Below are 23789 nucleotides of genomic sequence, written 5' to 3' on the forward strand. Positions count from 1 at the left end.
CTCCTGGGTCTCAGGAAAGCATGCTCCTGGAAGCTTCTGCTGCCTGGGGCTTTCGTAGGTGTTGATGCATGGCTTCCCTGGGGTGACCTCGGCAGGTGCCAGTGCTCTTCTTACCCCATTTACAGAGGAAGGCATGAGGCTCAGAGGGGTTTGGGGACTTTATGGGGCCTGAGGTGCCCCCTCTGAGCCTCTGTCTAGAAGTCTGGCTGTGGCTGATAGAGTAGCCTTCAGAAGCCCGGCTTCAGGGCCCCAAATGGTCTGTCCCCACATCCCTGGCTACTTTCAGGGCCGGCCTGCTCACCTCGCCCCCATGCTGCCCTTGCTCATGGGCACAGAGTCTCTGCAACTCCCTGCCTTTGTGCCAGGCCTGGCGCCTCTTTTTCTTTGCTTATGGGGCCATCACTGTCTGCTGGCTGTTAACCTGGTGTCAGGACCTTTAATGCCCCTCTGGGGGCCTGAGACCCCTGAACCGGTGACCTATCAATAGGAGGTGGAGGCCTGAGTGGCAGGAGGCTGGTGGACCCTGGACAGTTAGGACCCCCTGCCCTTCCTTCCACAGCTGATGGCTGAGTGCCCACTGCCAGGTGCTGGGCTTGCCCTACAATCCACTATACAGAGCAGGCCTCAGAGACCCGATGCAGCCTCCAGGTACCTCCTGCTCCACCTTCCAGCCTCCACGTCTCCACTGAGGGCCTACACTGGGGCTAGAATGTGGCTTCCCTAAGCTCGGGGCTGGGAGTACCACCAGGGCTCAAGGGGGCTGTTGCCATTGCTGGTCACAGCCACATGGTCTTCAGTGTTAGGAGGCCACCTTCCTGTGCCTCAGTTTCTTCTGATGTCAAAGCAAGACTCTTGGGAGGCTTAAGGGAGAGCATCGAGATAAAGTCCTGGTGGGCGTGCACACTCATTTCTGGTTCTGCACACAGACATCAGCCCTCGCTCCTGCCCAGCATTGTGCTGGGTGAGTCCAGCGATGAATCAGATCCAGAAGCTCAGGATACCTAGTGTGGCCAGGGTTTGTGTGACACAAAGAAACCCAGGGGCCATGGAGGGCAGGGGGTGACCCCAGACCCAGGCCAAGGGATGAGGCAGAAGCTGCCAGTGGCTGGCACCCTGCCAGCGGGGGCTGCTGGGGTTCAGCATTGCCAGAGGCAAACCCTCGGAAAACGCGCGCTCATCTTCTTTCCGGAAACTTTCTAGGCCGTGCTGGAGCCGCGGAAAAGGGCTGCAGGGACATGCTCGAGGACTCCTGGGGCCTGGCAGGCCTGCAAACAGACCATGAAGGCACAGCATGGCCAGTGCTGGAGTGAGTGGGTCCCTCCTGCTGTCCCCCTGGTGCCTGGCACAGAAATGCTGCTGCTGCTCATGATGGTGATGGTGGTCACTCTTCTCTAGGCTCTTTATGAACTTGTCGGTCCTCAAAGCAGTCACATCTGAATGCCCACACAGTACAGATGGGGAACGAGGCCCTGAGAGGCCAGTGACCTGCCCAGGGCCTGGCCTCGTCTGACCTGCATCCCTAGGATTGCACGTAGTCGGCACTCAGGCAGGGCTGTGGACTGGCTGGGGGAGAGTAGGAAGGGGCTGTGCCCTGTGTCCGGGGCACTGCGGGCCCTCACTGGGCCCCCGAGGGGAGGCCCAGGTGGAGGTGTCCCTCAGGGGTGTCTGCTGCCCCGGCTTTGGGGTCGAGTGGAATGAGGAGCTGTTTGGCTCTCAGGCGCTTGCTGAAGCCGGAGTGGAGTCCGTCGCACACCTGGACAGGCCTGCGGGAAGGCAGGGAGACCATGGCTCAGAGGGGCTGCCAGGTGCCTAGACATGCAACCAAGTAGTCAGAGATGGAATTTGAGCCCAGAACTGGCACACTGCAAAGCCCATGCAGCTCTGTGGGTCGCAGGTGGGCTGCTTCCCGCTTTGCAAACGTCAACATGAAAGCCTACTCTGTGGCCACAGGCTGAGCGGTGACTGTGAAGGCCCAGTGCTTGGCCCCACGTCTCGAGGGCACAGCCCCTCTAGAGGGCCTGTCTGCACCTGTCTTACAGATGAGGACACTGAGGCTCTGAGAGGGGCCTGGACTGCCTTTCGGTAGCCAGAGTTCTAGCTGGCTCAGTTCCCAGGGTCTCAGGAGAAGCCAGAGATTACGGGATGCCTAGGGGATGGGCAAGGGATTCCCGTAATCCCCCATCCAGTGCCGCTGTGGCCTAGTGAGGGGCCCCTTGTCTGTGAGGGTGATGGTCAGAGGTTAGCAGTAGGATGCCAAGCCTCTTCACACTGTCCCTGTGCTGACAGCTGGGCCCTTGGAGGCACCAGAGCCCGGCAAGCTGGCCTCCACAGCTGTTTGGAAGGTGGGCTGGGTGTTGAGGCAGGGCCACCTCGCAAGGTGAAGGGCCCCCACATGGCTTCTGCTTCAGGTAGCAGTGGGGACTGGCTATGCTGAGCCATTCTCTCCCCCTGGGGGTTGCTCCCTGCATGCACCGGAGGGTCACCAGGGCATGGGCTGGGGCACATTACCAGGCAGGGTCATATGTCTGGCGTTCCTTCCTGGCTGCATGACCACGGGCAAGTCCCTTCACCTCTCTGAGCCTTAGTTTCCTCTTCTGTAAAACAGGAATCGTAATGAGTCTCCTGCCTCTGGGACTCAACTGGGGAGGTCTGTGCTGTGCAGCGAAGGCCCAGGTTTGGGGGCGGCCTGGCAGGGGGTTCGTCCCCAGCTCTCCGTCTTACAGGCTGCGTGGCCTTGGAGAAGCCACTTTAGCTCTCAGCTTCCTTATCTGCCCGCTGGGGACAGCAGCAGACCCTACCTCAAAGGGCTTTCTCAGGACGCAGTGAGCAGGCAGGGCAAAGCCCCTGTAGCTGTGAGCGGAGGTCTGGCCCAGGCTCCTGAGCAGAGTGTGCGCACCTCGACTCTGCCTGACGCTGCCGGGTGGCTGCCTGCGGGGAGCGGCGCCCGGCTGGTTCCGTCTGATGAGATATAAATAGCGGGCAATGTTTGCGAGCAAGGATCCGCCTCCCTCCCCAGCCGGCAGGGCAGCGAGGCTGACGAGCTGGTCGTGGGGACGGGAAGGGGACGGGAGCTCGTGAATAAATCATCACACGACCCGGGTTAGTGCCCCGGCCTCAAGGCGGCGGTGCAGTTAGCGCCTCAACCGGCGGGAGAGGGTGACGCGTGCGGCTTGGCCCAGCGGCCCTGATGTGCCTGGCGTCTGGAGCGCCCTCTTCTGGGGCCTGGTGAACCTGCAGGGCGGCCCCACCCAGTCCCCGTCCCTGCCTGCTGCCTTCCCAGGTGGACTCCCCGGTCTCCGAAGGGACCCCACACCACGGACTGCCTGCCCACTGGGTCGAGCACTCGTGTCCTGGCTCTGGCAGCCCTCACTGGCTCAAGGACAGACAGGCCAGGCTGCGACTGGAGCCTGGGCCAAGCCTGGCCCTCTCAGCCCTCCTGCTCCTCTTTGTGTTCAGTGGTTTGATTTTTTTTTTTCTCTTCTTTTGAACCAAGGCGCCCCAGCTTAGCCAACTCCTGCCCCATTACCAGGGTGACCAGGACAGCCGTATCCTTCACCCCACAGCTGCAGCCAGGGTCAGGTGAGGGACTTCAGTGCATGCACATGCATGTAGCCTGAACATGTGTGCATGGCTATGTCACACCGCCTACACACGTGTGTACACACAGCTCACACATACAGATACACGCGTGCAAGAACAGACACTTGGAGACTCACCCCATGGTGTCCAGCCCTGATGTGATGGAGGCACAGATGTGCCCTCGTGAGGACACAGCCCAGGCCCCTTTGCTGATGTTCCCAGAGGAGCAGGGGTGTGTAGACGCGCACCGGTCAGTGTGTGAGCTTTGTTCCTCATGCCCTGGTCTCTGCATGAGCGCCACCTTTGGCCACGCAGCTGTGTGATGAACCACAGCACCCTGTCTCCCGGCCACTGCAGCCTCCAGCGCCCAGAGCACCTGCTTCCAGCTGCTGTCCTTCTCTGGTCACCTCCCAAGTAAACTGCCTGCTCCCAAACCCTCCACTCTAGATCTGTTTCTGGGGAAACAAACTTGGGCCATGTGCGTGCACACTCTGACGCTCCTGGAGTCACACACACCACACCCCAGGCCATCTGTCCATGCAGGATGTGTGCACATACCTTTGTGTGCTGGACTGCGGTCTAGGCACTGTGCGTACACTACCAGGCAGGCAGTAGAACTGGGTCCCTTTCACAGATCTGGAAATGAGACAGAGATTAGTCATATAAACACGTAGCTCAGATGTGGAGGAGGGCAGGCCGGAGCCGGCGAGGCCAGGACCGCGTGCAGGAGGACTCCCCAGCCCCGGCCGCTGGCAGCGCTGATGGTGCAGATGAAGGCAGGAGCAGCCTCCGCATCCCTTGGCTTCTGGTCATGGGCCCCAGCCCCTGGGTACGCACGGCCTCTCCAGGATGTCCGGCCTGAGGATGGCACTGACTAGCCTGTAGCCTTGGGGCACTATATTCTATCTCTGACCCTGTTGCTTCCTCTTGGGGCAGAGTCTCAGGATTGTTGAAAGGTGCACACAGTTGGTGCTAAATAAAAGTTCCAGGTAGGAGAAAGCTTTTCCTGGGGCTCTCAGGGGCCACCTTTCCTGCTCTTGGGGAAACCGCCCCCACAATCTACCTCATCTTCCTGGGCACAGGCTCAGAGAGGGCCAGTGGCTCAAGGCCACGCAGCACAGCAGGGCCTAATACAGTCCAGACTCCATGCCCCTGCCCCCTAGTCTTGGGCTCTCTGCAGCCCCTGGCCTCCCACAGTACTGGTTTGCCATGAAGGAGAGGCAGCCGGGGAAAGCTTCCTGTAGGAGGCAGTCCTTAGCCCTTTGGGGAAAACTGTGGTTTTTCCTGGAGACATCTGGGCCAGACATGTGGTCAGTGCCTGAGTCTTGGTTTCCGTGGCCCTGAATCTGGACTCCAGTGATTCCTGCCCAGCTCTGGGTGGACCAGCTGTGTGACCCTGGGCTTGGTGCTCACCCTCCCTGAGCCCCAGTCTGTTGTGACTATCCGAAGGAACCATAGCGTGAATGGAAGTAGCACGTGTCACAGTGTCCACGTGGGTGCACAGTTCCAGTTGTTAGGGTTGGAAAAGCCTCTGTGGTGGAGGCCAGTGTGAGGCTGTGTGGGTCAGAGGGTCAGACGCCCTCTAGCTTGCTGCCTTGCTACCCTGAGCCTCAGTCTCCTCGAGCAAGGCAGGATGTGGGAGCATTTCCTCCAAAAGCCATTTCTGGGGCGTGGATTGTTCTTACTGCTGGCAGATGAGAAAGAGGAGGCTCGGGTGCCCCGGCACACGCAGCTCTAGCCCCGCTGCCTCCCTCCAGCTCCTGGAGCACATGGAGCAACATCCCAGCCTCAAGGTCTTTGTCCTTTCGCATATTTCCAAGAACGCTGCTGTCTCAAGTCACGTGTCGCCCCCTCAGCAAGGTCTTCCTGTGCCCATTTTGCTTCAGGTATGACTCGGTTCTTTCTTCCCCAGCATGGTTTTTGTCTGCCTTGCCCCCACGCAGTCTTGGCCCTGAGCACCGTGTCTGCATACAGTGGAGGCCCAGACGGTGTCTGCCGAGGGGGTGAATGCCCCGTCCGTCGAGCAGGCGGAGCCCAAGGCCTCGGTTGTGCTCCTGGAGCCCAGCTCTCCAGAGAGTCCTGAGTGGAATGATGGGTCTTCCGGAAGCCCACCCTGTTTTCCCGGCCTCCTGATCTCTGAGCACAGCTTCCGGCCCATCCCAGGGTGAACCCTGGACCTCAGAGGTCTGTCAGGCCTTCCTAGTGAATCTTCTGTTCCAAAATAAAGCCAGATTTACAAGATGAGGACGGGGAGAAGAGGGAAGCTGAGAAAACAAGTGTCCCTCTGCTCCCGTAGCAAGCGTCCAGGTCCACGGGGCACTGAGGCCAGGAGTCAGGCTGTGTCCTGCCTGACCTTTGCCTGGAAGGCCTCACACTGCGCCCAGCCTGCCATGAAGCAAGGTGGTCCTCAGTCAGGAGGGCTCCTTAGGGAGGAGGTGGCTGGATGCAGAGGGACAGAGGCCAGGTCATGGGTGCGGGGCTTGGATCTGCTCCTCAGGGCCTGGTGTTGGTGGACACAATGCTTCTCTCTGCAACTTACTTCCTCCTTGCTCAAAGACACGTGGGCCATCTTACCTGGACTGTTCTTGGGTGCAGTGCCGGGCACTCAGCAGAAGCTAGGCATTCAATTCCAGGGTTCTAAGAAACGTGCTGCCGGGACCTGGCAGGGAGCAGCACGGGACCCAGGGAAATCTTGAAAGGCTTCCTAGAGGAGACATCCTTGGAATTTGAAAGATGAAACGCAGAGCAGGGTTTTCCGAGGTGAGGGCCCAGCCCAGGCTGCGGCTCTGGGTGTGGACACTCCTGAGACGCCCCCCACTGAGGATGGGGGGTTCACACTCCCACTGTGTCCTTTTCTCTTGTTGATTTATAAGAACCCTTTATATACTAAGTATATCAGCCCTTTCTATAGCAAACGTATCATTTACTGTCCATTTTGCTTATAATGCATTTTAATAAGCAACATCACGAATATTTTTATGGTGGCCAATTTTCCAGCCTTTTGTTTCGTGGCCTTTCACATCCCAGGGCGTTCCTTGCCCCTTTGTCTCAGGTCTCTGCTCTGCTGTGCACACTTAGAAACTGTTTGAGACTTAAGTTGAAGATTGATAAATTACAGCTGTAAGGAAAACGGACACCACGGTGCCTTTGCTCACCGCATGGTCCCTCCCGCCCTGTCTATCTGCTCTCCCCTTCCTGCTTGGAGTGAAGTCCAGTCCAGGCCCTCCATGAAGGGACCTGTGACCCTCCCAGGGTGAGTCAGAGGCTCAGAGATGAGGTGGTGGGGAGGTGTGGGGGAACCAGGATATTTCCAGCTCCATGTACTAAACTGATGAAACCCATCATGACCACATGAAATAGATAACGTTATTCATCCCATCTCACTGGTGAGAAAACTGGGCTCAGAGAGTTATGACTTGCTCAAGGCCATCCAGGAAGGGACAGAGACAAGATTGGAATGCAAGCCATACTGCCTCTGGTTTTATACTTTCAAACTCTTCTCTGGCGCCCATTGCTCTTGGGGCCAAGTCCAAACTCATTAAAATAACGTGCAGGGCCTCTCGGCACCTCTGCTTCTACACATCGGTGTGAAGTGCACAGGCACTCAGCGCCTCGTCTCCCTGCTTTTAGGGTCTCTTTCTCCACCCTGCTCAGCCCCAAATCTTTAGGATCCTGAATGCAGGTGCTGGAAGGGCCAGCCCCCTCACGTGTAGTAGGAACAGAGTTCAGAGTTGGGCGAGCTTTGCCCAAGGCCTAGTGTGTGAGGAGCAGAGCCAATGTGCACCCTGCTCTCTGGGACCCCGAGTGCTCCTGGCAGTGTGTGGTCAGTCTGAGCTGGGCCCTCTCCAGGGAGTCCCCTGCCCCTGACTGGGTCATATTCCTCCCATGGCCTCCAAAGGCTCTGACCATGTCTCTGATCCTGCCTGTTGTGGCTGCTACCTAGCTCGCTGTCTTCCTGCTTGATGAGGTGCCCCTTGTAGACAAACCCTGCCGGTCCATCACAGAGCCCCTGGTGCCCAGCTGAGTCCAGCAGTGAGCGAGCGCTCAGGAAAATTTGCCTCCCAGAGGGAGGTCCAGAGAGGGATGGGGGCCTGCCCTAGGTCACACAGTGAGTTTGAGCAGAGCTGGGGGCCCCATGAGTAATCCCAAGATCCCCCAGGCCCCACTTGGTCCCGGGACCCAAGGAGGCCCAGGGATGGGGCAGTGTCTGTAATGGCCACTCTAGCAAAGGGCACAAGGAGTCTCGGTCCTCTGCTGCTTCCAGGGGCCCGGGGCCAAGGACACCCTGTCTCCCTTCTGCTCCTACTCCTCGTGGAAGGATGTTCTCAAGATAAAAATACCCTCGGAAGTATTTCCTGGTGCCTGGTGTGACCTGTCTTCCACACTGGGGGCCAGAACTTCCTGCCCTGGCTTCACCTCAGGGCTCAGAGAGTGGACATTTATCCCTCCTGGCCGCTTGGTTCAGCCTAGCCTTGTGGTCAGTGCATCCAGCCCCTGTCTCCAGGCCGTGGTATCTGAGGGGCCTGAGGGGTTGTGGTCGCTGTGGTTCCTGTAGCCGGCACTTACTGGCACCCTTGCCAGAGATGACACCCTGGGCACAGAGCTGGGGGCTGGGGGCAGGGCGGCCAGACCCAACCCCTGCAGAGCTCAGGGCTCTCCTGCTTCAGTGCCTGTTGGGTGTGTCCTGAGAGCAACAGACCGGGCCACACAGGAGGTGTCGTCCTCTTAGAACCCTGGGACGGCCGGCATTTACTGGGCATCTGCTGTGCTGGACACCCTCTTTGTAGCCTCCCCATTTTGCAGATGAGAAGCCTGAGGCCCAGGGAAGTTCCCACTGGGAGCTAGGGGGTGATCAGGCCTCGAATGCAGGGCTGAGGCTCGCTGGTCCCCGAGCCCCACCCTCCAGGGGAGGCTGTCGTTGGTGAGGACGGTGACTGTGGTGGTGGAGCCGTGTGGTGCCTGGCTGGTGCCCAGTGCACTTCCCCCACGGCATTGGAGCAAGGCTGAGCAGCAAGGGGAAGGGTCCTGCCCCTGACTGACAGGATGGTCCTGGGGGGAAAGCAGAGGGCTCCCCTCCCTTGCTGGGAGGCTGAGGGACAGTCTCGCTGTCAGGTCAGGTCATCCCCGTCAGCTGAAGACCCTGCCCCTGCTCTGACCTTCCCTGTTCAGGACTGTGGACCCCCCCTCAGGAATATGTTTAGTGAACCTCCGACGGTTGGGGGTCACATCTGTCTCATGGGCCGTGGCCACTGCAGGGGAAGATGGAGCGCTGGGCTCTTGTCCCTGAGCTGCCACTCACCGTGTGTCTTTGTGACCCGGGGCAAGTCCCTGCTCTGCTCAAAGGCTATGTCTCCTCCTTCTGGAGCTGGTTTGCTTCCCTCACAGGAGAAAGCCCATTTTAGGGAGCAGGGAGGCAGAGGCTGAGAGCCCGGGGAAGGCAGGCTGAATGACCCCAGCTAGTGGGAGGCAGGCGCTCCTCCGTCTGCCCTCCCCATGGCCAGATGTCATCTCCACTGCTCAGAGTTCCAGCTCTCGGTGACCTCGCCCTGCTCAGCCTCAGTTTTCCCATCTATCCCTCAGGGTGGGCTGTGAAGGTTGGAGTATCAGTGAGGCAAGCAACCCAGCACCCAGGGCCACACACAGTGGGTGTCCACTCCAGGAGAAGGACAAGAGGTCAGAGGCCCCGGAACTAGTCCTCTCTCAAAAGTCCAGCTGCCTGTTGGGAGTCTGGGGTCGAGCCTCCATCGTTCTTAGAGGGGCCAATGGCAAGGCCCCTGGCTGCTGCTTTGGGAACCATGAGGGATGGGGAAGCAGGGGGCTGAGGGCTGGGTGTCTTGAGGTGAGCCTGGAGTGAAGGGAGACCAGCCAGGCCACCTCCTAAAAGCATGAGCAGGTGCCCCGAGCCAGGAAGTGACTCAGCCAAGGTCATACAGCTGGTGAGAGGCAGAGTTGCAACTGAAACTGGGTTTGTATGCTTCTAAACCCACCACTGGCGTTGCCTGAGAAGGCTTGTGATACGGGGCTGACTCACCACCAGTTCCCTTAATCCCAGCTGGAAGATCCAGCGTGACTGTGGATGCCCGCCAATGGTAGCTGCGAGAGAGTGGCCTGCATGGGCACTGTGGCCAGAGGACATCTCAGGTGGACTCGCCTCCAAAGACTCCCCAATGCCCCCTTCCCCCTGCCCCCTGCCCAGACCTCATGGCGTGCTACAGAGGAAGGCAGGGGCTGTCCGCTCACAGCGGGGCCTGTGGTTGGTGTGCTGAAGGCTCTGCAGCTAGCCAGGTGCGCAAGCCACACCCTGAGGGCCTCTGACCTGAGGAGGTGCCCCGTCTCTGCAGCAGGAGCAGCAGCGGCTCCGACTTCATAGGGTTCCAACGTCGTGAGGCTTGCCTGAGTTGGTGTCTGTGAAGCGCCTACCAAGTGGCTGGCATGCAATGGGCATTCAGTAACTGTCAGCGGTCACTTTCTCTGGGGGCCTGCATCGTACTACCTTTCTCTGGTTCTGAAGGGTTGTTATGAACAGACTCACAGGGTCCTCCACCTTCCACGGGATCCTGGGAAAGCAAACAGAAATGGGGGTTTGTGTGGGAGTTTATGACTGTTGAGCTCCCCCCAGCAAGGAGAATGGTAACTGTGCTCTGTCACCTTCAGGGTCTTCCAGCCGCTGAGGCCTCTCCAGCCGGTGGGGCAATGGCAGCCACAGCTAATGCAGCCTTGAAGACGGTCACTTGCTTGGTGAGCACCATTACTTAGAAGATAGGGCTCCAGAGGTAAGATTGGGGCACGGGTGTCCACCTGTCTACCCAGTCATCCTTCCATCCAGACACTCGTCTCTTTACCCACCTGCCCATCCACCCAGCTATGTGACCTCTCATCCACCCTCTATCCATCATCCATCCATCTAACTCTTCATCCACCTACGCAACCCATCCAGCCATCCTTCCATCCATTCACCTCCCCCGCCAGCTATCCAGTCACCCATTCATCCATCCATCCACCCACCCACCCACCCATCCATAGATTCATCTGTCCATCTGTCCTTCCACTCATTCATCCATCCACTCAAACATCCATTCACCCACTCTGTCCATCTGTCCATCCATCTGCTCAGTCCATCCGTCCATCCACTAATGCACTCAAACATCCATCCACCCAACTCATCCAGACCTTTCTCACCCACCTAACTGACCCACCCCTCTAGTCATCCTCCATCCATCCATCCACACGTCAGCCCCGTTTATCCATCTACACGCTTGACCACCCATCGGTACATGCGACGGTCTCCTCATTCATTGATTCATCCATGCCTCTGTTCAGCAGCTTATTCCTTTGTCCTGTCTGAGCAGCAAACATTTACTGGGTGCCCGCTCTGTTCCAGGCCTTCCTCAATCTCTCTGGACTTCTGAGATTGGCCAGAGATGGGGCCAAGGCAAAACCAACTCTCACACAAGGTGGAAAAGCACCTTCTGGTCCTGACAGAAGAAGCCCAGGGCCAGAGAATCTAAAAGGGCCTCAGGGAAGTGGTGGGCTTCCACTGATTCCTAACCGATGGATTTCCAGCATTCCCATTAGCTGTGATTTGGAGACTGGACCACGTGGGGCGAGGGTCACCACAGGAACATCCATAAGGAGCCTGTTGCAGTGTCCAGATAGCAATGCCTGGACAGGAGGGGTCTGTGGGCAAGGAGGGGGAGGATGGCTTTGATCATTCAGGAGATAAAATGCACAGGACCTGGGGAGGGAGTGGATTTGGGGGCTGAAGAGGAGGGAGGAGGCCAGGCTTGTTGACTGGGGTGACTGGGGAAATGGTTGGGCTGCCCAGTGACCTCACAGGGTGTGGGGGGTGTGAGGAAAGAAGGAGACTGAGGGGGGAGGTAGGGGGAAGGGGGTCAGCTTTGGAGAGGAGGAGGAGCCTGTTGGCTCTGCGGTGCTGGGAGGACGTAGAGGGCGTGGGCTCAGGGTTGGGAGTCCCTGCTGCAGAGCAGCCCAGAGGCCTGAGGAAGGCCCAGGCCTGAGGGGCCCTGCGAGCTTGGTAGAGCAGGTTCCCCAAGTGTGCTCTTTGTAGTGGGGAGCTGCTCCCTGGCCTGCCACTGCACCAGGAAAGACTGGTGTTGGTGGCTGGAAACTGGGCAGGTGGGCCTGGAAGTGGGGAGGGCCCAGGGACAGCTGAGCGTCGGCCAGGCCCATCACCAGCACACAGCTCTCCTCAGACCTCACATGGGGCCCCACCCTGAGGGCCTGCACAGTGTTGACTCCAAATGTTTGCAGCCTGTGGGTGACATCTGGGGAAGGGGAAGGACTGTGTCTGGGAAAGGTGGGCAGGCACAGGAGATGGCCATCATCACTGCAGACTGTGAGGGCAGAGGTGTTGGGCTCTCCCCAACCAGCCTTAGCCTGCTTACTGGACCCTGAGGTGCCAGCCTGCCCTCCCCATGCCAGGGATGCCCCTCTCCTGCCTTTGCACCCTGAGCTGCCCTTTCTCCCTGTGGTGCACCCTCCAAGCGTGGCCCAGACCCCTTGCTCCCTGTGTGACTGGGTGAGGCACCCTTCTCAGAGCCTCCGTCTCCCCACCGGCGGATGACGGGTTACATTTTTCAAGCCCTTGTGCTGAGTCTGATAGATAATGTCTGGATTAGAAAAGAGGGCGTGGCCACCACAGGCTGTAGTGAGAAAGTGCTCTGTGATGGATTAATGATGTCTGCCTTGGGCAGGGACCAGGAAGGAGGTGTTTGTAGGTTACATGCTGGCTTTCCCTGAGACAAGTGCTTTGTAAGGATTCTTCCAGTTGACCATGAGGTGGTGAGTGCCCCTTCCCTGGATGTTCCAAGCGGGGCCTGAATGGCCATAGATCAGGGGTGCTTGCAAGGGTCTTGCCTCTGCTTTTGTGTGCTGAGAGAGGGGCTATTTGTGTCTCATCACCACGTGGCATTGCAGGAACCCTGAGGACTGAGGCTAGGAATACAGTGTCATGTCCACAATCTGGCCTTGGGGCTTGGAGGAGATAAGGAGATGGGAAGTTGAGTTCTCTTCAACCTCCCACACTAGGTGCTCACTTATGAAAGGCTGTATGACCCTGGGTAGGTGACTCAAGCTTTCTGAGCTTCAGTTTCCTCACCCAGAAAGTCATAAGAAGGGATTACATGAGCTATTTGAGCTCTTAGTGCCTGGAAGGTAGTAAGTGCCTGACAAATACTGATCACTCTGTTCACACCTATGCAGGAGTCCTGCCACCTGGGAATCCTCCCAGGGAGGGGGACATTGAGCGCCTCCTCAGTGGCCCCTCTATCGACCCAACTAGTCAGTGCTTTCTTGGCTTTGCCCTGGTCCCCTCTCGGATGCTGCAGAAACCTGAGGCCCAGAGCCTCAGGGGACCTGGCAGAGGGTGGCCCTCTCCATCCGGAGGCACCTCCTGATGACTTGGCCCCACCGGTAGTCATGTGTTAGCTGCCTGCCTAAAAGCTCCCAGCCCAGTCCCTGCTGGGGCACTGAGTCTGCTGGGTGCCAGAGCCTCTGTGCGTGGGTGCTGTGGCTGGCGGGCATGCCGGCTCTGGAGACGCTGGGATCAGGACAGGTTTGCCACCCCTTGGGGCTCTCTGGGTCCAGCCCACTGAGGGTGCCTCACACTCCACCTCTGCTGCTGTAGTTACCTGTCCTGGCTCAGGTGGGAGATTCCAGTGCCTGTCTCCCCTTCCCCTCCTAGCAACATCTGGGACCCCTGCCAGTCAACCTGGGCTTCCACTGCTGTGGTGTTAACTATTGTCTTTATCATGTATCTCCTCCTGGCCCATGACGTGTTTTGTGACCTGGAACAAGTCTCAGCCTCAGTTTTCCCATTTATAAAATGGAGAGCTAGCCTCCTTGCTTGCTAAGGCCTCTTCCAGCAAAGCGAATCTAGCTTCCTGTCTGTCTAATCTAACCGTATGTACCCGCTGAGCAGGAGCTAGATAGACCTGTACATCCCTGGTTGAGGATGTTGTCCCACTTTTCTTTCTTTTTTTTTTTTTGGCCATGCCCTGCAACTTTTGGGATGTTTGTTCCCAGATTAGAGATGGGATCCAACTTAGGTCCCCTGCAGTGGAAGTGCAGAATCCTAACCACTAGACCGCCAGGGATGTCCCCCACATTTCTTAAACCGAGTCCTTAAAGACCACAGAGCCCTGCAACCTTGCCTTCTGTGTATGGAGGGTCCCTGCATGTTTGGCAAGTTTGTGGTGCCAGGGCTCCTACTGTGGGTCTTTTTCTCAGCCTTTCTTGGTGGTGGTGTGTTTACCAAGTGCCTGTGAGGACTCCCCACACCCCTGGCATCTCATGCACACACATACATACACACATGTGCACACAGAGCTGTCTGCTGTGTCTCTGCTCCTTAGTTTCCAGGGGGTCTTTGCCTGGGTGACTTTGCTCCAAGTACCAGTTTCCAGCTCTGAATAGTGGGGGAGTGGGCTGTGAATGTGGCCTGTGGATTTTCTCTATGGTTTTAGGAGAAACATCAATAAAATAGGTCTGGGTGGGGCATAGGCACCCAGCCCAGGCAGAGATGCCAGTGGTCACTGTGATACCCGCCACCTGACTGGGAGCTGGCCAAGTCACAGCCTCCATGTGAGGCTGCCCAGCTGCTGGGAACAGTCGTGCCAGTCTGGGCTCTCCTGGCCTTTGATTCTTTTGATTCTGTCCCCGTTACAGGCCTCAAGCTGCTCAGAGCCTTACCTGGAGCAGCCGTGACCTGCTGGACATCCCGCAAGTTCTCCCGGCCACACAGACCTGCCCCTTGCAATCCGGTGGCATGCTGCAGGCTTCTGAGTGCCCCATCCTGGTCACCTCTGCTTGGAAGGCCCAGGAATCTTGGGCTGGGCTGTCTTCCAGGCATGGTCCCTGGGGTACCCCCACCGCCGGCTCCTTGCCTCCTGGCTCAGGCAGAAGCAGTGCCCACCATTATAGCCTCAGGCCTCAGCTCTTCAGACCCAGGGTGAGGTAGTTAGCTGCAGCAGCTGTAGGGGAGAATCACAGTGTGAGGAGAGCTGCCGCAGAGCCTGGGGTCCCCACGGTGGGAGACACTGTGTCAGACAGAAGTAGTTCTGAGTTCAGCTCTCCTGCTTACTAGTTATGTGATTTTGGGAAAGTCATTTGACCTCTCTGGAACTCCATCCAGAGAGTAGAAACAGCCACAGTAGTTACCTCCTTGGGCTGCTGAGGAGTGACCCAGGAGTGTTTGCTGACGGGTCTGGCCTGCTGTCCTTGTGGACGGATGAGCTGGGAGGATTGTGTACTTGCCAGACCTGGGGATCCAGTGACACTGGCAACTGGATGGCTCCTGGGAGGGGTCTGCAGCCTGGCTGGTTGAGTGGGATCCACCTTCACCTTCTCCCAGGTGTTTGGAGCAGAGGTCAGAGGTGGTGCCCTCTCTGCGGCTCTGGCTGTACCCCGTCCCACAGACCAGGGCTGATCCCAACTTAGCCACCTCCTGGCTGTCACCTCCATTCCCTTTCTACTGGTCTGGCTGCCCTGGGACCTTCTCTGGGGCCTCAGCATCTCAGTGCATTCAAGTGCTCCCAGGCTCACCTGGCTCTGACCTCATGGTGTGACTGGTTTGGAGTTGGAGAGGCATGGGGCCCATCAGTGCCCTGCCACACCATTCCCGCTTGGTGCCTGACACAGAAAGCCACATGGCCTCCGTGCCCACCCATGGGCCCAAGTGGAGTTGGGATCTCCCGTCTACAGATGCTGCCCCAGAACCAGCAGGGCCATGGGGAGGGGTGGCTTCCTGCGCATCCGGGGCCTGGATGCTTGCCCCCAGCAGTTAGAATGGGATTTGTCTGGCCGTGGGAACAGTGCTGGGGGTGTGGCTTGGGACCGACCACCCAGTGTGTGAGTGTGTGTGCCAACCAGGTGCTGTGCCGAGTGGGCTGAGGACGAGGGCTCTTATTTAGAGCTGAGGAAGGCAGGGGTGGCGGAGGCCCCCAGGCTGAGGTCAGCAGTCAGTGACCCCTCTGGAGGCTGACTCATGGGCCCCCTTCTAGCCACCTTTGGTGATGGGGAGGCCACAGGCCTAGCTTATGGGCAGTGAGAATAGGCACCTGGGGGAGAGTGTGAGTGTCAGGAGGGTGGTGGGTCCAGCTTTGAGTGTCCATCAGGCCCAGGTCCAGGCCCCAAGAGTGAAACTGCTGTGAACAAACAGCAAACCCCTGTACTCAGGGAGCTGGTGCTCTTGTGGTGGGATGGCTTGTGCAGCCCCGAGCAAGCTGTTGTTGTGGTCACTGGTGTTATGGGGTCAGGGAGGGATGTGTGGGATTCAAGTGGGGTTCTGGGGGGTGTACAGTTTTCTCAGGTGCAGGGAGGCCCTGGGAGATGCCCCCGAGGCATCAAAGCCAGGGCTTAGAGGAGGGTGTCCAGGTGGACCCAGGGGCGAGCAAGGGAAGGCTGGAGACGAGATGGACTGACTCCTGGTGGCTGCCGTGGGCACTGGCACCAAGCAGGAAGGCCAGCATGGTGGCTTTCATGCTGGTCTTCATGGGTGATTTCAAGGACTCAGGCCAGGAGGGTAGAAGAAGGAGCTGGATCCTGAATCCTGAATATATTGGAAAGCAGAGTCCTTGGTGGGAAAAAGGGGGACTGAGGAAGAACCCAGGGCTCTTGTCTGGAGCAGCTGGGAGTTTGGAGGCAGGCGGGGAGCTGGCTGAGATGGGAGGGAGGACCAAGAACTGGTTGTGGGTGAGTCTGGGTCTCCGCAACCATGGCTGGGCCGGGATGGAGGCGTGGAGGTTGGGGGGCAGCTACTGCGCCAGCACCACCATCAGCCCTGCCATCCTCTCTGTTGCAGGAGCTGCTCAATCCTGAGCCAGTCTGGGGTCAAGCGGGGTCTGCTGCCCCCACCTCCTGGATGACTGCGTCCGGCCGCACAAACCCCTACAGCATCGTGTCTTCAGAGGAGGACGGGCTGCACTTGGTCACCATGTCGGGCGCCAACGGCTTCGGCAATGGCAAGGTGCACACGCGGCGCAGGTGCCGGAATCGCTTCGTCAAGAAGAACGGCCAGTGCAACATCGAGTTCGCCAACATGGATGAGAAGTCGCAGCGCTACCTGGCGGACATGTTCACCACGTGCGTGGACATCCGCTGGCGCTACATGCTGCTCATCTTCTCGCTGGCCTTCCTTGCCTCCTGGTTGCTGTTCGGGGTCATCTTCTGGGTCATTGCTGTGGCCCATGGGGACCTGGAGCCTGCTGAGGCCCATGGCCGCACGCCGTGCGTGCTGCAGGTCCATGGCTTCATGGCGGCTTTCCTCTTCTCCATTGAGACGCAGACCACCATTGGCTACGGGCTGCGCTGCGTGACTGAGGAGTGCCCGGTGGCGGTGTTCATGGTGGTGGCGCAGTCCATCGTGGGCTGCATCATCGACTCCTTCATGATTGGCGCCATCATGGCCAAGATGGCGCGGCCCAAGAAGCGTGCACAGACGCTGCTATTCAGCCACAATGCGGTGGTGGCGCTGCGTGATGGCAAGCTCTGCCTCATGTGGCGCGTGGGCAACCTACGCAAGAGCCATATTGTGGAGGCCCACGTGCGGGCCCAGCTCATCAAGCCCCGGGTCACGGAGGAGGGCGAGTACATCCCGCTGGACCAGATCGACATTGATGTAGGCTTTGACAAGGGCCTGGACCGCATCTTCCTGGTGTCTCCCATCACCATCCTGCACGAGATCGACGAGGCCAGCCCTCTGTTTGGCATCAGCCGACAGGACCTGGAAACGGATGACTTCGAGATCGTTGTCATCCTGGAGGGCATGGTGGAGGCCACGGCCATGACCACGCAGGCCCGCAGCTCCTACCTGGCCAACGAGATCCTGTGGGGCCACCGCTTTGAGCCTGTCCTCTTTGAGGAGAAAAACCAGTACAAGATCGACTACTCGCATTTCCACAAGACGTACGAGGTGCCATCCACACCCCGCTGCAGTGCCAAGGACCTAGTGGAGAACAAGTTCTTGCTGCCAAGCACCAACTCCTTCTGCTACGAGAATGAGCTGGCCTTCCTGAGCCGCGACGAGGAGGACGAGGTGGACGGAGAGCAAGACAGCCTCGGCCCCCAGGCCAGGCGCGACTTTGACAGGCCGCAGGCCGGCACAGCCCTTGAGCAGCGGCCTTACAGACGGGAGTCTGAGATCTGAGCTGCCGTCGGTCGGCCGAGGTGCAGCATCTGCCCCGCCAAGGAGAGGCCTGAGCCCCTCGAGGGCTCTGGGCCTGAGCAGGATGAGCTTGGGCCCTGGTTGCAGACTCAGTAGCGTTTTAGATGTTTTATGTTTCTTTACAACGCCTGGGAATGTTGGCGGGAGAGTGGGTGGCTTGTGCTGCCTCCGGAGCTGGGGAAGGCCCAGGGGTGGGGAGGTGGCCTCCGGGCACTGGGCTGCAGGAGCCAGGGCCTTCTGCCTGAGGAGGGAGCTGCAGCCTGTCCAGAGACGGCTGACCAGCCACCTGACCTCTGAGGGCGAAGGCCAGCAGGCAGTAGGGTGCCTCACTGGTTTTTACCTTGGGGAGAAACACCAGTTTCGGCTTTCTCAATCTTAGTTTGAGTAAGACTGTTTACAAAAAAAAAAAGAAAATTAACATGTGATTGATTTTTATAATTTGTTGGGGGGAGAAAGGACAGTTAGAATCCTGTTAGTCTGCTAGGATGCAAGTAGCTGAGTGGAGTTTCCAGCAAGTTCCCGATGCTGGGCAGGCCTCTCTTCCGTGAAGACGGCGCATGTGCCTGATGGTGCCGCCTGCAGGGTAGGCGTGGGGCTCACCCCCATTCTTTGTGCTCACAAAGTGAATTGGATTTCATTTGTGATGGCAATACCGAGACCATGTTAATGATCCTAATGGAAGCTTTCCAGTGTTACTGGGCTGGGGGTAAGGGCCAGGAAGAGTCTGGGAAAAGCTTTCAGGTTTGACTCTGTACCTCCTGCGAGGCATATCTCAGGGCCGGGATGGGACCTGCCGCCTACCGCCCCCAACCCTGACCTGCCGGGTTCTCCTGTTTGCTTCTCTCTCCTTTTCTGCCCAGAGGCCTCTACCCCTTCCCCAGAACTGTGGGGGTGGATGGCTCCATGGGAAGGAGAGCTGGGCTCCCCAACTCCAAGGAAGTGTTTCAGCCCCATCCCTACGGGGCCCCAGCATGAGTCGTGCCTTAGAGACCCTGGGAGTTTGGCTCCAGTTGTCACTGTTTTTATTGGACCCACATGTCCTCTCCGCAGCCCCCAACTCCACCATATTCCTCTGTCTGCAGAGGTTGGGCTGACCTGGCACCCCACCCTCCCAAGGCGAGCAGTGCAGGTGTGCCCGGGCGGGGCCCAGCTGGGCTATGCCCTGATGCTGAACACACAAGAGTGTCCTAGGAAAGGTGAGCTTGTCAGCACACACCTCTGGGTCGGGTAGAGGCTTGGGTTCCTTGTTTGTCACTGGCTTTTGGCTCTGCCAGCCCAAGAGCTGCCCAGCACAGGCTTGTTCTTGATGGAGAAAGCAGCTGGCAGGGGCCAGGCCTCAGGATGGAGCCTGGGCCTTTCCCGGGACTGCTGAGAGCACTGTGCTCACATATGACTGGGCTGTTCAGTCATTAGAGAGCTGGCATCTCCCCAGCCCACCTGCCCAGGTGCTGTGGGACAACTCACGACCAGGAGGTGCTAGGACTCCAGCCCCTCCCCTCCTCCAACCCCAAGGCAGCTGGAGGCTTGCCCCAAGGTCAGGGGCCATGCGGGTCCCGGCACCGACTGTCCATTCCCAGCCAGACAGCCCTGCCCTGGCCTCACCGCACCCTAACTTTCAGTCAGGAACAGTCAAAAGGGTCAATCCCAAGCAGGTGGAGGCTGCTCGTCCGCTCAAGATCTACTGGATGGGCCTCTCTCCTTCCCAGCCCTGAGCCCCGGGCTTCTTCAGCCTTAGTCAGGGGGGTGGGGTGTGGAGTCCCCGTGGGAGCCATGAGGGTAGCAGATGGCCCTGGTTGCTTGGGGCTGGCACACAGGCCTGCCGGGCCAGCCCTCCACTCACCGCACCCAGGCCCCAGCTGTCTCGAGTGGCCTGGGGCACCTCCTCTCAGGCCTGCCCACCTCCCAGGCTCACACTGGATGGCTCAGGCCACAGACTCTGCAGGAGGGCCACTCCGAGCTGCCTTTCATCCCTCACCAAAGGCAGATGCTGTGTTTTCAAACTCCACTATCTGCTTTTTGCCTCCTCTGTTTATTTATTTATTTATTTATTGCTTGTGCTAAAGACCAAAATAGTCTCCCTCTTTAGTGCCCTTGAAGCAGGAGGGCAGATGGAGCAGCTGTGTGTGCAGAGGCAGGATCAGGTGGTCCCTAGGGCGTGTGTGCCTGTGTGTGGGGTATGGAGTTGTGAACTCACTGAGTGTTCAGTGTGCCATGTGCTGTGTGTGTGCGGAGCACGTGTGTTGTGTGGGAGTCTGTGGGCACACAGGTGTAGGTCATATGTGGCCTGTGTGCTGTACAGGTGGGGGTACAAACTTGCTCTGCCCCCAGCCCCTGGCAGTGGTATTTCCAGGAAGCTTCCTGGCAGCCTGGGCCTGGTGGTGCGGGGGCTGGAGCTGCCCGAGGCGCCCTCTGCCCGGAGAAAGCAAGCTGCTTATGTGGGGAGGGACCTGGAGCCAAGTGTGTGAGAGCCGAGGCGTGAATTCCCATATTGAGTCATCTCGTCCATGTGCCAGTGAAGTGTGTCCAGTGACGGCTTTTCCTGGAAGTGCTTGAGTCTGTGCATAGGAGTGTCCTGCAGATGTGTGCCCATGACCATCTCCACATGTGTGTGAACCCTGGCAGGTGGCGTCTGTGTATGATACTCCGTGTGGCTCATGGGTCTGTTTGTGTGTTTGTTGGTTACTATGTTTCCAGGCTGCGGGGCTGGGCATACAGCACTGACAGACCCCAGCTGTGGTCCCACCAGCCCTCTGCCCCGACTCTGTCCACATGGGCAGGTAAGGGGCACGGGTGACAGGGTGAGGCTTCTGTGCATGTTGGCACAAGGTGACAGCCACACGGGTATGTGAGTCTGCCACCTCCAAAGGTGAGCATCTGCACATGACTGCATGTTAGGAGGCCTGTGTGCATCTGTCCACAAACACACGTACATGCATGCGCCAGGCTCCGGCCGCAGAGCTGCGCCTGTCCGCCGAGGGTGGCGTGTGTGTCTGTGGGCCGCTCGTGTCCGCTCAGGCCCAGGTGTGTTTCTCAGAACATGGCACCCCTGCCTGCCATACCTGCTGGTGCTGTGCCGCTCAGTCCCTGCCCCCAGAGGGTCCCAGTGGGGGCTGGGGACCTTGTGGGAAGGAGGCCCCTGCAAAGGTCAAATCGATGTCAAATATATTTTAAATGGTGAAACGAGGAGGATTTTCATGTTATTTTCAACACAGAGCGTCTGGAGGTGTAGGCCACGAGACTAGACCACACTACACTCATCTCAGCCTCCTGGAGCGGTGCCGTGTGCAGACGTGTGTTGAGAGGCCCTGCCTGGTGTGGTGCGCACGGCCCCTCGTGTTGCCCCCGACCCCCACCCAACACCCCGTGACCTGCAGGGGGCTCCCCAGAGGCTGATGAAGGAGGACAGAGAGGACAGAAGCAGCCTCCTTGCAGACCCCTGCGTGTTCCTCAGGCTGTGACCTGGCCCAAGTGTGCCCGACAGCCGCCACAGCTGGGCCCCGGGCCCCTGCAGGGTCCTCCCCAGGCCTGTGCCTCCCTTTCCCTTTCTCCTGCAAGGGTTTGGCGAGGGCAGGGCTGATGTGTGCTGAGCCCCCAGAATGAGGCAGGCCTGGCTCCCACTGGTGTGGGGGAGCTGAGAGGGGTTGAAGTGGGGGCAGCAGGGCCACAGAGGGCAGGCTCGTGCGGCTGCAGTGTGGACACGTTGGCCTGTTCTGGGCTAAGAATATCATCACCTCAAGGGTCTCTGTTGGAAGAAGCCCCCAAGGAAAGGATCCTTCCTTTTGCCCAAACTTTCCCTGAGTGGAGACCCCTCTGTGTCAGTGAAGATCCACGCCATGATTCCGGGCCACTGGAGAGGGAGCCGGGTGGGGACGGGGCTGTGGTCCCGTGAAGGCTTCTTGGCCCGTGTCCCCGTGGGTTGGACCCAGAGGCGATTGGCTTGATGAGGGCGGTGGGTGCTCTCCTCCTCTGGCCCTGGAGCTTTCCCTGGGGTCCCAATGCCAGAAGCTAAGCCAGTCGTGGCCTTCCCTGCCAACCGCCCCCGACTCCCACACCCGAGAGCTCTCACCAAAGCACCGCCAGGCCAGGCCTCCGGGCAGGAGGACCCGGCTCCAGCTGGAGCTCAGGAGTCCCTCAGGCCAGTCCCGACCCAGTCAAACCCCAGGCCACATGCTTGCTTACCAGTCAAGAGTGGCTTCCTTTCCCTCTCTGGCCTCAGTCTCCCCATCGGTGCAGAAGGGCGTTCCTAACAACAGCCAGCCTGCAGATTTGTTGGAGAGTGAAAGAGAGAGCCTGTTAATTCAGCAAGAGCCTTGAAACTGTGCCCTTGGGTTGGAACACAAGCCCTCAGGCCCCCATCCATACGTGGCTGTGCCCACTAGCTGCCTCTATTCTTTCCCGCCTCCCAGAGGATGAAATGAGTCCACCTTGGAATCTTGCCTGAAACAGGTAAAAATGGGGGGGGGGGGAGGGGCATGGAGAATCTGAGATCAGGGGACAGGCGTACTGTCCTGGAGGAGGTTAGTTCTGGGTTATTGAGGGTGTTGCCCAAGGGCAGTGGGAGGGTAGTTATCTGATCTGGGGTCAGAGCTGTGGCTCAAGCCCCAGTGCCCCGTGTGGCCTTCATGTCTGGTCATTGGACACAGAGGCCACTGCCCTCCTAGTCAGGACCGACAGCCTGGCCAGAGGGTCTCCCCAAGTCCACCTTCTGTTGAGGGGGCCTGCAACTCGGAAGGAAGTTGGAAATGGGTTTCCCTTCAGTGCCAAGGAGTCAAGGTCACAGCAGTGTCCTCAAAGGACACCCCCTCGCCCTCCCACAGGCCAGTCTCCACCAGGACCAGAGTGGTCTCCAAACCAGAGTCTGGGCTTTCACGCACTGCCTGTGAGCCCTCCCCCGCTTCCTTCTGCACTGGATCCTGTCTGTCCAACCTGCCTTCATCCTGCCCTCCTCATCCCCCTCCTCTGCTCCAGGCACCCTGTCCCCCTTTAGTCCCTTGAGAGCACGTTTTTGTCCCCACTCCAGGGCCTGCGCAAGGGCTGTTCCGTTTGCCTGGACCGCCCTTCCCCTCGCCCCCTCACCCTTCCCCTAGACTCACCTCCCCGTCCTTCCTGGCCCCCTGCAGAGGCTCCCCGTGGGCAGGGGTGGTGTGTCTCGACCCACTGCTGAGGGCCTAGTGCCCCGAGCAGGGTAAGATGTGCTCCCTGTGTGTTCATCTGGTGAGATGGATGGGCGGAGGGCGGGTCCTGTGGGCTTCCCACCCAGAGAGGGGCCTTCAAGTCTCACCAGCCTGCTGCCCCCACTCCCAACTTCCCCCTAACCCTGTGTGGGCAGAGGCCAGCCACCAGCCATGCTGGGAAGAGACCGGTTCAGTCTGAGGGTAGGGAGGGTGGAGAGCTTGGCACTCCAGGAAGTCTGAACCAACTGAGGGCCCTGGGCCCCTTCTTGTCAGTGCTGCTGAGACAGCACAGGAGGAGTCGTCCTTACCCAAGGCTGGGCTGGGGTCTCAAAGGCCTTCTGCCTCCTAAATGTTTATGATCAGCCATCTTTGGGCCTCAGTTTCCCTGCGTGAGAAACGGGAGCCCCATCTATTCCTCCAGTAGCATTTATGAATTGCCACCGTTATGAATTGCCAGGCACTGGAGGAGAAGGCAATGGCAACCCACTCCAGTACTTTTGCCTGGAAAATCCCATGGACGGAGGAGCCTGGTAGGCTGCAGTCCATGGGGTCGCACAGAGTCAGACACGACTGAAGCGACTTAGCAGCAGCAGCAGCAGCCAGGCATTGGAGCCCTGGGAGGAAGCAGGATAGGCCCAGCTCCTGACATCCCTCTAGGGGTTCAGGGGACAGACAATGGTGTGAGCCTGCAATAGATCCATGTGCCGTGACTCAGTGGTGGGAGGCGGGGTGGCCTGGGGGGTTGGTGAAGGAAGCAGTAGAAGCAGGAGAGGAACTGAAGGGCAGACTTGGGAGCAGCTGAGGGCCAGCCACCTGACCCTGGGTTCAGGCGTGTGAACTGTGACCCCTCTCCA

General features: G+C 58.9%; 1 protein-coding gene across 2 annotated transcripts in view; it reads left to right on the forward strand.

Annotated features, from left to right (window-relative positions):
- Nucleotides 1–20945, forward strand: part of KCNJ12 (potassium inwardly rectifying channel subfamily J member 12) — a 38103-nt gene extending 17158 nt beyond the window's left edge. The window contains exons 2-4 of one of the 2 annotated variants that reach the window (XM_061391318.1): nt 3494–3579; nt 10234–10352; nt 16400–20945. In XM_061391318.1, the coding sequence (XP_061247302.1) occupies nt 16460–17743 (1284 nt within the window). In that variant the 5' untranslated portion in view covers nt 3494–3579; nt 10234–10352; nt 16400–16459 and the 3' untranslated portion in view covers nt 17744–20945. The remainder of the gene's footprint in view (nt 1–3493; nt 3580–10233; nt 10353–16399) is intronic. The other variant, XM_061391317.1, reaches the window with a different exon arrangement.
- Nucleotides 20946–23789: the final 2844 nt, after the last annotated feature.

The sequence above is a fragment of the Bos javanicus genome, chromosome 19 (genome assembly GCF_032452875.1).
Source record: "Bos javanicus breed banteng chromosome 19, ARS-OSU_banteng_1.0, whole genome shotgun sequence".
NCBI classification, from domain to species: Eukaryota; Metazoa; Chordata; class Mammalia; order Artiodactyla; family Bovidae; genus Bos; species Bos javanicus.